We start from the raw sequence: 15,531 nt of genomic DNA, 5'->3' as shown, positions 1-15,531 counted from the left end.
TACTTGTTATTTGATTCTTTTGACACTTTAAAAAATAGATGCAGATTAGTTTTTTTTAACATAACGTTTTTTCAAGATTTGTAAAATTTTTTTCGAATTGTTCTGTATTTTTTTTTATGAAATAATTTTTTTTTACAATTAAAAAAAAATTTTGTTTAAAGTTTTTTTTATGGGTGGAATTATCAGCAAACGAGGGACCATCAATGTACTTGTCCCAACCTTTTTTTCCCTAGGGGAAGTTTATGGTTTGATATCACGTCTTTTTTCTCAAAAGATCCTTATTTATGTTCAGATGACTATAAGATTTTAGTTTAAATATCTATGAATTGTTTATAATTTTCGGCGTATAACGTTGGTTTTCACGAAAAAAGACCTATTTTTCGTCGACATTATACTGAAAATATTTCGATAGAGGTTTATTCTTGGACTTTGGTGATTTTTCTCTTTGTCTTCTAATATGTTTCGTCCATTGGGAACTCAAGAGCATGGAGCAATGCGTGTTGCGGGCCGAGATATGATTTTCGGCTGATAACGTTAGGAAAAATAAAGGAAAAGAGGAAAGATAGATCAAATTCAAGACACAACAAATCCAACGGAATTGGCCCTTTTTAAATGTTGCTTTTGCATTCTGAATCTAGACATTTTCGTGTCATTCAAAACGTGTCCCCGATGAAATATATTTCCAAAGTTTGCAAGTGACCGCTGAGATCCAATTATCTACAGTTTGATAGTTGCTGAAAAAAGGCACCCGGAAACATTTATTATGTCAGAACTCAAAGAAGCAAAAAAAACTGAGCGTACTTAATTCAACAGGAGCAACGGAATTCAAAGACGTTTAAGGTATCTGCATTGGTTTTGGAGAAAAACAATTTCAGGAGAATTCAGGAATGAATTTAAAAGTTTAAAAACTCAGAATAAAATAGAAAACGGAAAATTTAGGAATTTAGAAAAGCTGAAGACGTTTGTGATGAATTTTTGAGATTACATGTTACGGTTGGAGTAAAAAATTTAAATGATTGGCACACATGCTGCGACACAAAAATATGAAAGTTTGGAGGTATTCGCTTCATACCGCAGTAATACAAACTTCAATAGTATTTAAAAAGAAATACTTTAAAACTTACTAAACCAAGTTCTATTACTCATTCTCATAATCAAAGATAGGGGGTGATACTTAACACACATATTTATGCACAGAAATTTCAGAGTTCGCAGGTATCTGCTGCGATTCAATGTATCTGCGCAATAAATTTTGAACACAGCAATTTAAAATCTATCGATAAATGAGCAACTGAAGACTTCTGTGATGAGTTTTTTACTTCATATATATGTTACAGTTAGTTTTAAAAAGTAAAATGAGTGGCACAGTATATCAATTTTATAATTCGCAGATTTTTGCTGTATTTCAATAATCCAAATCTATAGTATTATAGAGAAAAGTTGGCAAAAGTCATGATGTTACGTTGAAATGACATAGCAAACATTGTATTCAGAAATTCTGTATGTTCCCATGGATGTTAGCAGGCATTATATTGATCGCATGCAAAACGAAGCAACTGTAGACTTAGTGTAATGAATCTTTTCACTAATAATTCCACATTTGTAGTTTGCAAAGTGGGAATACTCAACATACATGTCATTTCATAAGTATTGTGGTCAAAATTTGTGTTTGCCTACTATATTCCAAAGATTCGACTTTTCATATGATCAGCAACCAAAGCATCCAAAGACTTTTTGGAATAAGTTTCAAAATTTGTTACTCGACAGACCAGGTGGAAAAAGAATAACTACACTTATATCAAGACCAGAAACTGTTTTGAGAATCTGATGTACAAAATGTGAGAGTGATGATCATAGCTGGAAACCTCTTGAATCACGTTACTACAATCAGCATGAAGAAATAGTAGAAAATCATAGGACACATATTAAGCAATTAATTAATGATATGTATCGATCCGCTGCAAACCGATGGAGTGAAAACAAGGATCGGAGAGGGCAGAGCCAAACTGAATATGAAGCAAAATATGGGAAACATGAGAAATAAATTAGAAAACATTTATTCAAATAAAGTTTACATCATTCTAACAGTTCTGTGTGTTTTTGTTGTATTTATTCATATATATAATCTGACGCCTTCATATATATAACCTAGCCTACTGACGATATATTTACACTGGACAATATTTCTCGCACTCTGTTTTAATTGAAAGATTATTTTAGTTAACGCTTATTTCCAGTCGAACAAAATCATGAAATCTTGAAGTTTTCGTTGACATATGCATCGCGCATTTTTTATATCCTTTTTCGCACACATATCACAGACTACATTTACGCGGCCGCTTTGATACTGGTTTAGTATATCACAAAATTTAACGAAATAAATAGTAATATGCACTTCGTTAGATGACGAAAATTATTTTTAGTTATCCCGCACGCACTTCGTAACATCATAACCCCAAACGTCAACATGACGTGAAACTTCGCCTGGTGACTTTCGAGCTCTCGGCATGTGACGTCAGTCCGCGACACCGCCGCGAAGTTAGACCGAGGGACATGAGGCCTTTGATGGTATTATATACAGACATGTCAAATTTCTGAATGTGTTAGTAACTTTTGCATAATCTTGAGCCTGTGCAAAGTTTTTTCTCAGCAATTACGCTACTGGTCGTGTTGGTTTCGGGCTCATTCGAAAGAGATTTTGAAATTTAGTCTCCAAACTAATTTTCGCTTAACAAAACATCTCTTGAGCTCCGCAATGCCAGAAAATGACATGCCAGTTTTACCCCCACCACCGCGAATCGTTTTATTCAGAGAAAAGATAGTCTCGGCGAGAGCCTCAGGCCAGCAGACGACAGGGCTGTCAATGTACTTGTTCCGAGACTCTACCGAGTCTCTTGAAACACGATGCACACGATTTCAAGACCGTATGACAGATTTGTAGTTCGATATTTTCCCACGTAACGAACGGGCTACCTAGTACGGGTATGTTTCGCTGTAAAAATACCGAAACAGCGCTCGGTAGCCCGCTAAAACATCGCACGGTCACCCTTCTCAGGATCGAAGATCGAACTTTTTTCATTAGCACGTGGGAGACAGCGGACGATACATCGGGCGAGAGGAGTCATTTCGAGTGATAATAAACAACGTAAGTACTGAATGAAAATATATTTGTCATTACCATAAAATATTTCAATAATGAATATTAATATGTTTCATCACGATTCAGATCAAAATGAAGCGGCGAAAGACAATTGACATATGATCAGACAAACTATGGCAAAGGACTGATTAAACCTCTCCTTTGCTGTGGTTTCAAGGAAAAAAGATTGCAATTTCTCTTCGTCACTTCATATCTGTTCACGTCTTAATGAAACATCAGTATTCATGTAGATTATACGTAACAGTGAATTCAGTGAACTCCAGTGAGTATTTTTGCAAAAATATAAACTGATGTTATTCGAATTCATTATTATCTGTCAACTACATTGGTATCTATGTTTGAACGACTTTTGTATTAATACCAAGCGGTTGTATTAATATCAAGAAGTTTCGTTATGGCAAAACTATGGTGAAAGACTGATCAAACCATCAGTCCTTTGCCATGGTTTGACAGATGCCAATTTTGCAATTGCCATTTGTGATATCAAGTGAAAAGTCAATGGAATGAGGATAGCAATGACGATGAGAGAAAATAATGAATAAAAATAGCATTCTCAATTTGTATTTGTGAGAAAGTACTCAATTTCCTATATATATGGAAACGCTATGCTTATACACTTGAACTTTAGTGATCAATTACTCGATAACTGTACAGAAGAAAAATCTTAAAAAATTTGTATTGTCAAATTTGGCCCTAAAGAATATGTTCACCAAATTTTATTAAATTCTTATCATTTTGAAATTTTTTATGTATTTAACATGGTTTAGCATGGCAACATTGTATCGCCTGTACCGAATATCCTTAAGAGCATGGATCAGTCGACTAACCTCACCTCAAATTTTCGAAATGAAAATTCTCCGCTGTCGTTTGACTAATCAAAAAAAGGCTCTGTCAGCGGACGCGGAAAGATGGCAACAATACGCTGACAGGGGCTTTTTTTTATTTCTCAAACCGTGTCGAACATATTCAATTTCGAAAATTGCAGCTATCTCTCTCGCACTCACGGTGGCGAGATAGCGACTGCTCCATGACCTTAAGAGGATGGATATCGCAACCGCGAGTGCGAGAGATCTAGCTGCAAATTACGATGCTGAAGTTTGCAACGCTGGAGTTCAACGAAATGAACAAAAAAAAAAACATTTTTAATTCATTAATTTTTTATGTCACGAAATATCGGCGCCGGTTGAAAAATTTCAAATTGCAAATTCGGCAAGGAACGAAATTAGAGAATTACTGCAATTGTTGGAGGATTTTTTATATAATTTCGTTATACTCGAACATTGCAAACTTCAGCGTCATTGCAAATTTCGAAATTAAAATTCTTTGACACAGTTTGATCTATTAAAAAAAGGCTCTGTCAGTCGATTTTTGCCATCGTCCTGCGTAGGCTGACAGAGCCTTTTTATAATCAGTCAAACTGTATCAAAGAATTTCGATTTCGAAAATTCCAAGTGAGGTTAGTCGTCTGATCCATACTCTTAATGAAAAAGAAATTGCAATTCCTGTCCTTCGTATGAGATTTTTTCAAATGGAAATAAAACATTGATAGCGATGATGTTCACAGATTTTAATGGATTCAAATAATATCCTTAAGTGTTTATTTGTGGAAAGTTACCAAACGGGACTTTCCACGTCCAAAATTATGAAGTACATGGAAATAAGTGGTTTTTTTTTAGATTCAAAGATATATTAACCCATTAACGCCCAAGCGTGATTTTTTACCAAACGTTCAACGCCATTATTTTTTATGTTATCGGTGTTGAACAAAATTTTTTTCCCGATATATCGACGTAGAATTTCATGCTCTTCCAGAATATTGGCTCAAAATTTCGATTAGACATAAAGAGAAAAAATATGGCCGATTCAAACATGAAAAACATGAACATTTTTGAAAAAAAAAATTTTTGTTTTTTTTTGCAATGTACCACAAAGAGTTCATACTGTAATCATGATCAGGGATGATTACGATAGTTGAAGTTTAAAAGGGAATTTTCATGTAATCATTGAATCACTCTTTTTTGATATTGATATTCGTGTAGTTTTTGAATAATGATTGATTGAACTCCTTAGTACTTTTTTGAAAGCGAACCCTGGAGGATGTCAAATTCTTTCGGTGTAGTCACCGATGAGAAATTCCACACGACTATGAAATTGGAATAATGATTATGTTATTTTTCCACTTCCCATGTCATTTTTCCATTTCCATATCGGTATTGGAATCTCAGTGCTAACTATCATGAAGGAGTTTTTACACTCAATAGTGTTTATTATTTCTAGAACAGTCATTTACATTATGATTAATTTTTGTCACCAGCATGGATTTATCAATGAACAGAACGCAATGTCGGATCCAGGAGATTCAGCAACAACAGCGAGAGTTGCAAAATGAACTCGTGGGGCTCCAACATATGTGCCCGCCAATACCCCGGACGCAAACGGTGCACCAGTCGTTGCCGCAAGAACGGTGGGCACAACAGCCTCCGCAGCACCAGCAGTGGCAACAACAGCAGCAGCATTATCAGGTGCACCGAATGCCGCAGGAGTATAGCCAGGAGCGGTTAATCCCCCAGCAACTCCCGCCGAACAACAACGCTGCCTGGATTCGGCAGCAAGCCGTACCACAGGTACCATTACCGATGGAGGACAGGGTGCCTTACCGGCCGAGTGTCAGCTACCAACCGATCTCAAGGTAAATTTCGGACTATTATAATCTATTTTGGCTCTGGAATTGAAAAAAAAATTCTAACATTAATTTATGATTTCTCATTAGGTGTTCCTGTCCTTCGCCAACGGCGTATCAAGACTTATGGGCATAAGAATTGTTTATAATTAGACTGAACAATTTGAGGGCGGTTTAATGAACATCCAATTGATATTTCTATCTTTACATCATCTTTACAGATCGTATCAACAACTGGAGCAGAAGGCAGACGAACTGCGCACGGAGAAGGGGAGGATATTGGGAGTAAGTATTAATAAGTACTAGGGTGGGTCAAAAAATCGACTTTGCTTTTTTTTGGATCGGACACAGAAAAGCTAGTATCTAAGCACCTCTAGAAAGTACTCACCAAAAACGAGCTCTTAATATTAAGGGGAAGATCCTCCTTATCACGGTTTTCCATTTTTATTTCAGTCTGATAAAAAAATGGTCATATTTAATCATTAATTGATTGTTAAATCAACCTTCGTCACATATTTTTATAGAAAATCGAATGCTCTATAATAAAGGTCTCAAACTTTTTTCATTAATGTAAACATTTACAAGATATTCGGGGTTGAAAGTTGAAGAATTTATTAAAAATTTTCATTTTTTATTTTTAGTTTGGTTACCTAATGAAAAAAAATTATTGCCAAATGGGTACAGCATATTTCCGTAGGAAATTAATTGCTCTACAAAAAAAGTCTCTTGCGTTTAATCGATTACTCTAACTGTTTACCGTGTATTCCTATTCGAATCCCAATGCATACTGATTTCAATAGGTTTTTAATAACTATCTTGAATTTATCCATATAATTCATGAATTTTAAGAATATTTATAAAAATTTAAGCCCATAAAATAATTTATGATCCATTGCATAAATGAATAACGTTTTTATTTGAGAAATATCATTAAATGTATCAATAGAACAGAAAAAAATCCGAACCAAAATTTTTAGCTTGACTTAACGATTGCACCGATGATAATTCCGATTTTCCACGGGTAATAATCGTCTGGCAGGATGATGAAGGTTGACTTGGAACTAGAAGAAGATAGTTTTTATTTTTCTAAAGCAATCGATAAAATTCGATGTTTAGAATATTCAAAAGTGAGCGAACCATTATGCTCATTTAACTTTTAATAAAAAATATTTTACGTTTTCTTTCTTACTCATAAAAATTTGTTTATTATAAAGCTCTCTCTGATATTTTGCATTATGAAATGTGTGATATTTAAAGCACATTTGATTAAATGATACCAAAAGAAATGGAGTTGGTCAATTCAAATAATTGAAAAATTAAGAATCGTCTACTTGTATAATATCATTTACAGTATTACTATAGTTTTGTGATAGATACTTACTACTTTCTTCTACTTCCATCAAATCTTCACTTATGGTTAGAAGTGTACATTATGATGAATAAATTTTTTCGGGGTACCGCTTTTTTTATTCGAATATAAATTTTTAATACGATCATCGAGTACTTTCAAAGATTTTTTATCAACAATATCGAATAACATTTTGAGTTCATTCTGAAATGTTGATTCTTTTTGTTTTGGTGTTGCCGATTTCTTACGTTTGAAGTTTTTTTGTATTCTTGACCATCTATTATGACACCGAATAATTTTTTTCACGATATTAGCATTTCCAGAAATCGGAATATGATTTTTTTTCCATAGCTCAATAAATTGATCTGCTGAATTTTTAGCACTTTGTTTAATGGAATATTTTAGAACATTCAGCTGATGGAAAAATACACACATAACCGCTTTTACTGTTGGTAATTATAGTTCGAGAATTTTTGGCATAGGTACACCAATTAAAAGGACTTCCTTATTCATGCCAAATGATGTGGAGTAACATTCCTGACCTTACGCGACCGAATACAAACCCGAAACACTGCGCGATGTTTTTCCCGAACGCACACAAGACTGAACGCGTTGTTGATAGGCGGCGACCGTATTGGCAAGCGATACAAAGGCTCAAGACAAACTGCGGCGCACGACACTAGCGGCGCCAAACGTTGAAAAGTCGAATTAAAACATCGAAAATATATTCTTTTTGTTTCTTGTTGTATTCAAATGTAACTAAAAAAATTTGTACATTTCATATAAGCCAGGTGAATAATATCAAATCACGATTCTAAATTGTGATAAGAGCAATATTATAAAACGAATTTTTTTATGCAAATTGATTAGAAAGGAATATATTCCCGAACAAAAGATAAGACAAAAGATATGGATAAATTCAAGATAGTTATTAAAAACCTATTGAAATCAGTATGCATTGAGATTTCATAGGTATATACGGAAAACGGTTAGAGTAATCGATTAAATGCAAGAGAGCTTTTTTTGTAGAGTAATTAATTTCCTATGGAAATATGCTATACTCATTTGGCAATAATTTTTTTTCATTAAGTAACCAAACTAACAATGAAGAATGAAAATTTTTAATAAAATCTTCAACTTTTAACCCCGAATATCTTGTAAATGGGTAGATTAATGAAAAAAATGTCAGAGATCATTTTTATAGGACATTCGATTTCCTATAAAAATATGTGGCGAGAGTTGGCTTAATATTCGATAAATGATGAAATATGACAAATTTTTATATCAGACTGAAATAAAAATGGAAAACCGTGATGAGGAGGATCTTCCCCGTAACATTAAGAGCTCATTTTTGGTGAGTACTTTCTGGAGGTGTCTAGAAACTAGCTTTTCTGTGTCTCATTCAAAAGAAAAACAAAGTCGTTTTTTTCTACCCACTCTAATAAGTACTTTCAAATTGAAATTATTCAGAAGCGCGCCCACGTTTGAGCACAAAGTATAGAAGTGGCAAGAATATTCGCCTTTTTCCCTTTCTTGAAATTATTAGTAATTTCCATCAATTCTGTTTCAGAAACTGTCCGCTGAGCGGAAACACGGAGCGGCTATGAAAAAAAAAGGTTACGGCGATGCAGCGAATCGTGAAATAATTTAAGTTCTAGAAAAAATAAAATATTCACCGTAACCCGCGTATCTTTATTTGTATGATAATCCCCGAAAATCCCCTGTCTCAATTCGAAAAAAATAAAATATTCACGACAACCCACGTATATTTATTTGTATGGTAGCCCCCGGAAACCTCCTGTTTCAAAGTTCGTTGAAATTTAAATCCCGGGGCGGGTGACTTCCGCCGATTTTTTTTTGTTCGCAATTTTTTTGGTATCACTGTTGGACTACTCTGACCGATCAATGAAATAAAAAAGATGGGAATCTCCAAACAACCAGAGTAAAATAATTCGTAAAAAACTTCACCCCCTGTAAGAGTGACTTCCGGCAATTTTTTTTTGTCCGCAATTTTTTCGATATTACTCCTGGACTCCCCTAGTTGATCTATGAAATAACAAAGATAAGAATCCGAAATCAACCCTGGTAAGAAAATTCGTAAAAATTTTCACCCTCGGTAAGGGTGACTTCCGCCGATTTTTTCTTGTTCGCAATTTTTTTGGTATCACTGTTGGACTACTCTGACCGATCTATTAAATAAAAAAGATGAGAATCCCCAAACGAACAGAGTAATTCGTAAAAAATTTCACCCCCTGTAAGGGTAACTTCCGGCAATTTTTTTTTGTCTGCAATTTTTTCGATATTACTCCTGGACACCCCCGGTCGATCTATGAAATAAAAAATATAAGAATCCCAAATAAGCCTTGGTAAAAAAATTCGTAAAAATTTTCACCCCCGTAAGGGTGACTTCCGCCGAATTTTTTTTGTTTGCAATTTTTTTGGTATTACTGCTAGACTATTGTGACCGATCTATGAAATAAAAAAGATGAGAATCCCCAAACAATCAGAGTAAAATAATTCATAAAAAATTTCACCCCCTGTAAGGGTGACTGGCGGAAATTTTTTTTTGTCCGCAATTATTTCCATAAACCGTAAACTTCCCCTAGGGAAAAAAAGGTTGGGACAAGTACATTGATGGTCTCTTGTTTCTGGATGACATAGAAAAAAGACTCAGAACCAGGAAAAAAATTCTATAGAAATAATAAACGAAAAATTGAAAAGTTCAAAAAAATTCAACAAAAATAAAAAATAATCGAAAAAAATTCTGTAAAGAAAAATAAAAAATTTTCAAAAAATTCATAAATATTGGACAAATGGAAAAATGTACTATCCAAGTTACATGCAGTATAAAAATGTATGATATCAATTGGAGGCCAAGTTTTTATTGATAATTTGGAATATTTATCCAACAAATCGGAAACTTTAATTGAAATTTATGATAATTATTTTCAAGAAAAAAGTTAATGAAAAAAAGTCATAACGGAAGTTACGTGCAGTACTAAAATGTATTATATCAATTCGAGGTCAAGTATTTATCAGTTATTCGAAATATAATCTCCGGCAACAAATGAGCGTTGAGAATCCTTGTCGGGCTCACAACGTTTTATCAAAATTACTAAAAAATGAATGAAAATAAAATCATTAAAAATTCACATGAAAATCATTCGTTACTTCAATAAGGTACACACTTTAAAGAATCGATTCCCCTCCGACTTTCAGGATCTCCTGGTATTATTCACAACATTCAACTTCGATTGGATCGGTACAAATTATGTTCAAATACGTCTTAAACGTACTTGTCCGGCCCATCACTTTTTATTCAAATTGCTCATTCGAAAACAAATCAGGACTGTTCTATAATGACAAATATAATAAAATCGATAGAAATAAAAATAATATCTCCAAGTAATTTGAACTTGATTGTTCGCAAGTTCGTATAGCAATATCCACTTCTCATTTTCTTCAGTGAACACATACCATTCGGTAAGAACCAATGAAAATGAGAAATAATCAGGCACATTACTAGAAATTTTCGAACCTACTCAGCCATGAAATGTTTTTTTTTTCTATAGTCACGTACACATTTTGATAAATATCACTAGTCGAGTACGACACGTGGATTCCTGGAATTTGGAGAAAAATGATTTTGTTGTGAATTATGACTCCATACAATATAAATAGATTAATCAACTTCATCTTTCATTTTCGTTTCATTTTGACAAGAGTGATTCGAAGGAAAATTATTTTCTCGGGAATTACTGTTCCTTAATATTAACACATGCATTAACTTCGTTTTTGATTTGTTTTCGAATGAGCAATTTGAATAAAAAGTGATGGGCCGGACAAGTACGTTTAAGACGTATTTGAACATAATTTGTACCGATCCAATCGAAGTTGAATGTTGTGAATAATACCAGGAGATCCTGAAAGTCGGAGGGGAATCGATTCTTTAAAGTGTGTACCTTATTGAAGTAACGAATGATTTTCATGTGAATTTTTAATGATTTTATTTTCATTCATTTTTTAGTAATTTTGATAAAACGTTGTGAGCCCGACAAGGATTCTCAACGCTCATTTGTTGCCGGAGATTATATTTCGAATAACTGATAAATACTTGACCTCGAATTGATATAATACATTTTAGTACTGCACGTAACTTCCGTTATGACTTTTTTTCATTAACTTTTTTCTTGAAAATAATTATCATAAATTTCAATTAAAGTTTCCGATTTGTTGGATAAATATTCCAAATTATCAATAAAAACTTGGCCTCCAATTGATATCATACATTTTTATACTGCATGTAACTTGGATAGTACATTTTTCCATTTGTCCAATATTTATGAATTTTTTGAAAATTTTTTATTTTTCTTTACAGAATTTTTTTCGATTATTTTTTATTTTTGTTGAATTTTTTTGAACTTTTCAATTTTTCGTTTATTATTTCTATAGAATTTTTTTCCTGGTTCTGAGTCTTTTTTCTATGTCATCCAGAAACAAGAGACCATCAATGTACTTGTCCCAACCTTTTTTTCCCTAGGGGAAGTTTACGGTTTGATATCACGCCTTTTTTCTCAAAAGTTCCTCATTTATGTTATGACGGTTATAGGATTTTAGTATAAATTTCTATGAATTATTTGCTTAGTATATTTTTATAGATTCCATTCTCATACGAACAATTTTTATGGGATAATCTTTTTCATGAAATTATCAGCAAATAAGGGACCATAAATGTACTTTTCCCAATCTTATTTTCCCTCGGTATGATGTTTGGCTTATAAAGTTGGTTTCCACCATAAAAGACCAATTTTTCGTAAAAATTGTAGTGAAGATATTTCGTCACAAGACTGCCCTTGAACTTTGGCGATTTTTTTCCTTATACTCTAATATGTTATGCCTATTAGGAACTCAACAGCATAGAGGAATCCGGGATGATAGGCCCGAGAAATGAATTTCGGTTTATAATGTTGGTTTCCACGTAAAAGACCAATTTTTCTTCAAAATTGTACTGAAAATATTTCGGCACTGGTTTGGTCTTGGACTTTGGTGATTTTTCTCCTTGTCTTCTAATATGTTTTGTCTATTGGGAACCCAAGAGCATGAAGAAATGCGTGTTGTGGGCCGTAATATGATTTTCGGCTTATAACGTTGGTTTCCACGAAATAAGATCTATTTTTCGTCAAAATTGTACTGGAAATATTTCGTCACCGGTCTGTCCTTGGCCTTTGCCGATTTTTTCCAAGTCTTCATACCAAGAAACAACTGACGTAAAGATTTCCTTAATAGAACAGACTTTATTTATAACTTTTCTTCAAAATTCAAATGAAAGATAGATCACATTCAAAACACGAAAAATCCAACAGATTTGCCCACTTTGAATGTCGCTTTTGCATTCTGAATCTAGAGATTTCATTTCATCCAAAACGTGCCCCCAATGAAATATATTTCCAAAGTTTGCAAGTGGCCGCTGAGATCCAATTATCCACAGTTTGATAGTTGCTGAAAAAAAGTACCTGAAAACTTCTAACATTTATTATGCCAGAACTCAAAGCAGCAAAAAAAACTAAGCGAACTTAATTCAACAGAGCAACAGAATTCAAAGACGTTTAAGGTACCTGCATTGGTTTTGGAGGAAAACCATTTCAGGACAATTCAGAAATGAATTTAGAAATTCGAAAACTCACAATGGAGTAGAAAAAGGAAAATTGAAGTATTTAGAAAAGCGGAAGACTTTTGTGATAAATTTTCTAGATTACATGATACGGTTGGAGTAAATGATTTGAATGATTGGCACACATGCTGCAACACAGAAATATCAAAGTTTGGAAGTATTCGCTGTGTATCAGTCATACAAACTTCAATACTATTTGAAAAGGAACACTTAAAACCTTGCCGAACCAAGTTCCATTACATATTACCATAATCAAAGATAAGGGGTGATCCGTCGCATATATATTTATCCACAGAAATTTCAGAGTCAATGTATCTGCGCGATGAGCTTCGAAGACAGCAATTTCAAATCTATCCATAAATGAGCAACTGAAGACTTTTATAATCAATTTTTTACTTCATATATATGTTACAGTTAGAGTCAAAATGTAAAATGAATGGCACAGTATTTAAATTGTATAGTTTGCAGATTTTTGCAGTATGTCAATGATCCGAATTTACAGCATTATAATGAAAAGTTGTCAAAAGTCATGATGTTACATTAAAATGACATAGCGCACATTGCATTCAGCAATTCTGTAAGTTTCTGGGGATGTTGGTTGGCATTATATTTGATCGCATCCAAAACTGAGCAACAGTAGACTTATTCGAATGAATTTTTTTTATAATAATTCCATATTTGTAGTTTGCAAAGTGGAAATACTCAACATACATGTCATTCCATAAGTTTTGTTATCAAAATTTGTGTTTGCATACAGCATTCCCAAGATACGACTTTTCATATCATCAGCAAAATAAGCATCCAAAGACTTTTTGGAAGAAGTTTCAAAATTTATTACTCGACAGACCAGGTGGAAAAAGTATAACAACACTTATATCAACACCAGAAACTGTTTTAAGAATCTGATATATAAAATGTGCGATTGATGATCATAGTCGGAAACCACTTGAATCATGTTACCACAATCAGCATGAAGAAATAGTAGAAAAGTATAGGACACATATTAGGCAACCATTTAATACTATGTATCGATCCGCTGCAAACCGATGGAGTCAAAACAAGGATCGGAAAGAGCAGAGCCAAACTCAATAGGAAGCAAAATGTGGGAATATTCAAAAATACCGATGACACAAGAAATAAATTAGAAAACATTTATTCGATTGGAGTTTCTTACATTATATATATACTAACAGTTCTGTGTGTTCTTGTTTTATTAATTATCAACCATAATATTTCAGATCGCAAAAAGAAAATTTGACGTTATAGGTTGACGAACATTTTTTCTTACAACTTCCAGACCTATTTTGATAAACTGATTTGCCTTATTTATATTATTCACTAACTATGCGAACGTTTGCTACATTTGTCCCACACTTCGTAACGTCAAACCCCGGCCGGTTCGTTACCACACAGCTATCAAAGGGAACTCGTATATATGACCTACATTATTACACATGATATGTAATCACGCAACTGATGATATATTTACACTGGATAATATTCCGCGAACTCTGGTTTAATTGAAAGATTATCTCAGTTGACACTTATTTCCAATCGAACGAAATAATGAAATCTTGAAAAGTTTCGTTGACATATATATGAATCGCGCATTTTTTTATATGTTTTATTTGCACACACAGATCACAGTCTACATTTACGCGGCCGCTTTTATACCGGTTTAGTATACCACAAGTTTTAACAAAATATACATTAACCAATTTTCACTAACCATTTTCATTTATTAATTAGAGTCCGCACACAACAGCACATTGGGGATCATAACCTCACCTGTCAAAATGACGTTCAGTATGAAAACAAGTCTCGGGTGGTTTCGGATGTGCGTATCGATGTATTGATATCTTATAACCTATATTCACAAATGATATAAATGATAAACTTATTTTCAGTCAAACGAATTAATGAAATCTTAAAAAGTTTCGTCGACATGCACCGCGTATTTTTTTATTTTATTCTTTTTCACACACCAGACTACATTTACGCGACTGCTTTTATACCGGTTTAGTTTAGCATTCCACAGGTTTTAGTACTATGCACTTGGTTAGATGACGAAAGTTTTTTTTATATATTCCACACGCATTCCATAATGACAAAACTCCGTTTGTTTATACGATGATCGAAAACTGACACATGGTTTATATATATATATAATATTTACGGAGTCTGAGCGCGGTCGGGGTAAGACTCAAAAGTTAGAAGGCCTAAAATGGCGAACAGGCATTCTGTATAACGCATATATAGATATACAGAATGCCTGTTCGCTATTTTAGGCCTTCTAACACTTGAGCCTCACCCGCGGTCGGCCTAGCAGCTGGAGGAGCCGACATCGTTGAGCCAATCAGAATGCGTAGAGGCAACAACTCTACTACCACTAACTACGTCAAAACGCGTATACGTATACGTCGAACTCGTGATGTGTCAGTAACTTTTGCATAATCTTGAGCCCGTGCAAAGTTTTTTCTCAGCAATTACGCCACCGATCGTGTTGATTTTGGGCGCAATCGAAAGAGAATTTCTTAATTAGCTGAAAGTTCAATTTTCAAAGCCTCAGATGACTCATAACTTCGGTAATTCAAAAAAATCACTTGCCAATTTTACCCCCACCACGGCGAATCGTTTTATTCAGAGAAAGTATACTCGGCAAGAGCCTCGGG

General features: G+C 33.8%; 1 protein-coding gene across 1 annotated transcript; it reads left to right on the top strand.

Annotated features, from left to right (window-relative positions):
• The first annotated feature begins 2,921 nt into the window (after positions 1-2,921).
• LOC122418642 (activating signal cointegrator 1 complex subunit 2 homolog) lies at positions 2,922-8,839 on the top strand. Its single transcript, XM_043432905.1, has 5 exons — positions 2,922-3,145; positions 5,475-5,849; positions 5,931-5,972; positions 6,062-6,125; positions 8,759-8,839. Exons 2-5 carry the CDS (start codon positions 5,476-5,478, stop codon positions 8,837-8,839), a joined length of 561 nt encoding a protein of 186 aa, XP_043288840.1. The 5' UTR covers positions 2,922-3,145; position 5,475.
• Positions 8,840-15,531: the final 6,692 nt, after the last annotated feature.

This window comes from Venturia canescens, unplaced genomic scaffold, assembly GCF_019457755.1.
Source record: "Venturia canescens isolate UGA unplaced genomic scaffold, ASM1945775v1 PGA_scaffold_20__1_contigs__length_546779, whole genome shotgun sequence".
Classification (NCBI taxonomy): domain Eukaryota; kingdom Metazoa; phylum Arthropoda; class Insecta; order Hymenoptera; family Ichneumonidae; genus Venturia; species Venturia canescens.
Note: the sequence above shows the minus strand (reverse complement) of the source record. Positions and strands in the feature narration are given on the sequence as shown.

What these genes read in the sequence shown, in the direction of transcription:
- LOC122418642 (XM_043432905.1), top strand. Translation starts at nt 5,476, where the DNA reads ATGGATTTATCAATGAACAGAACGCAATGTCGGATCCAGGAGATTCAG. An exon ending in GCGTATCAAGACTTATGGGC is followed by an intron (nt 5,973 to 6,061) that starts ATAAGAATTGTT and finishes TCATCTTTACAG; the next exon opens with ATCGTATCAACAACTGGAGC. An exon ending in AGAAGGGGAGGATATTGGGA is followed by an intron (nt 6,126 to 8,758) that starts GTAAGTATTAAT and finishes ATTCTGTTTCAG; the next exon opens with AAACTGTCCGCTGAGCGGAA.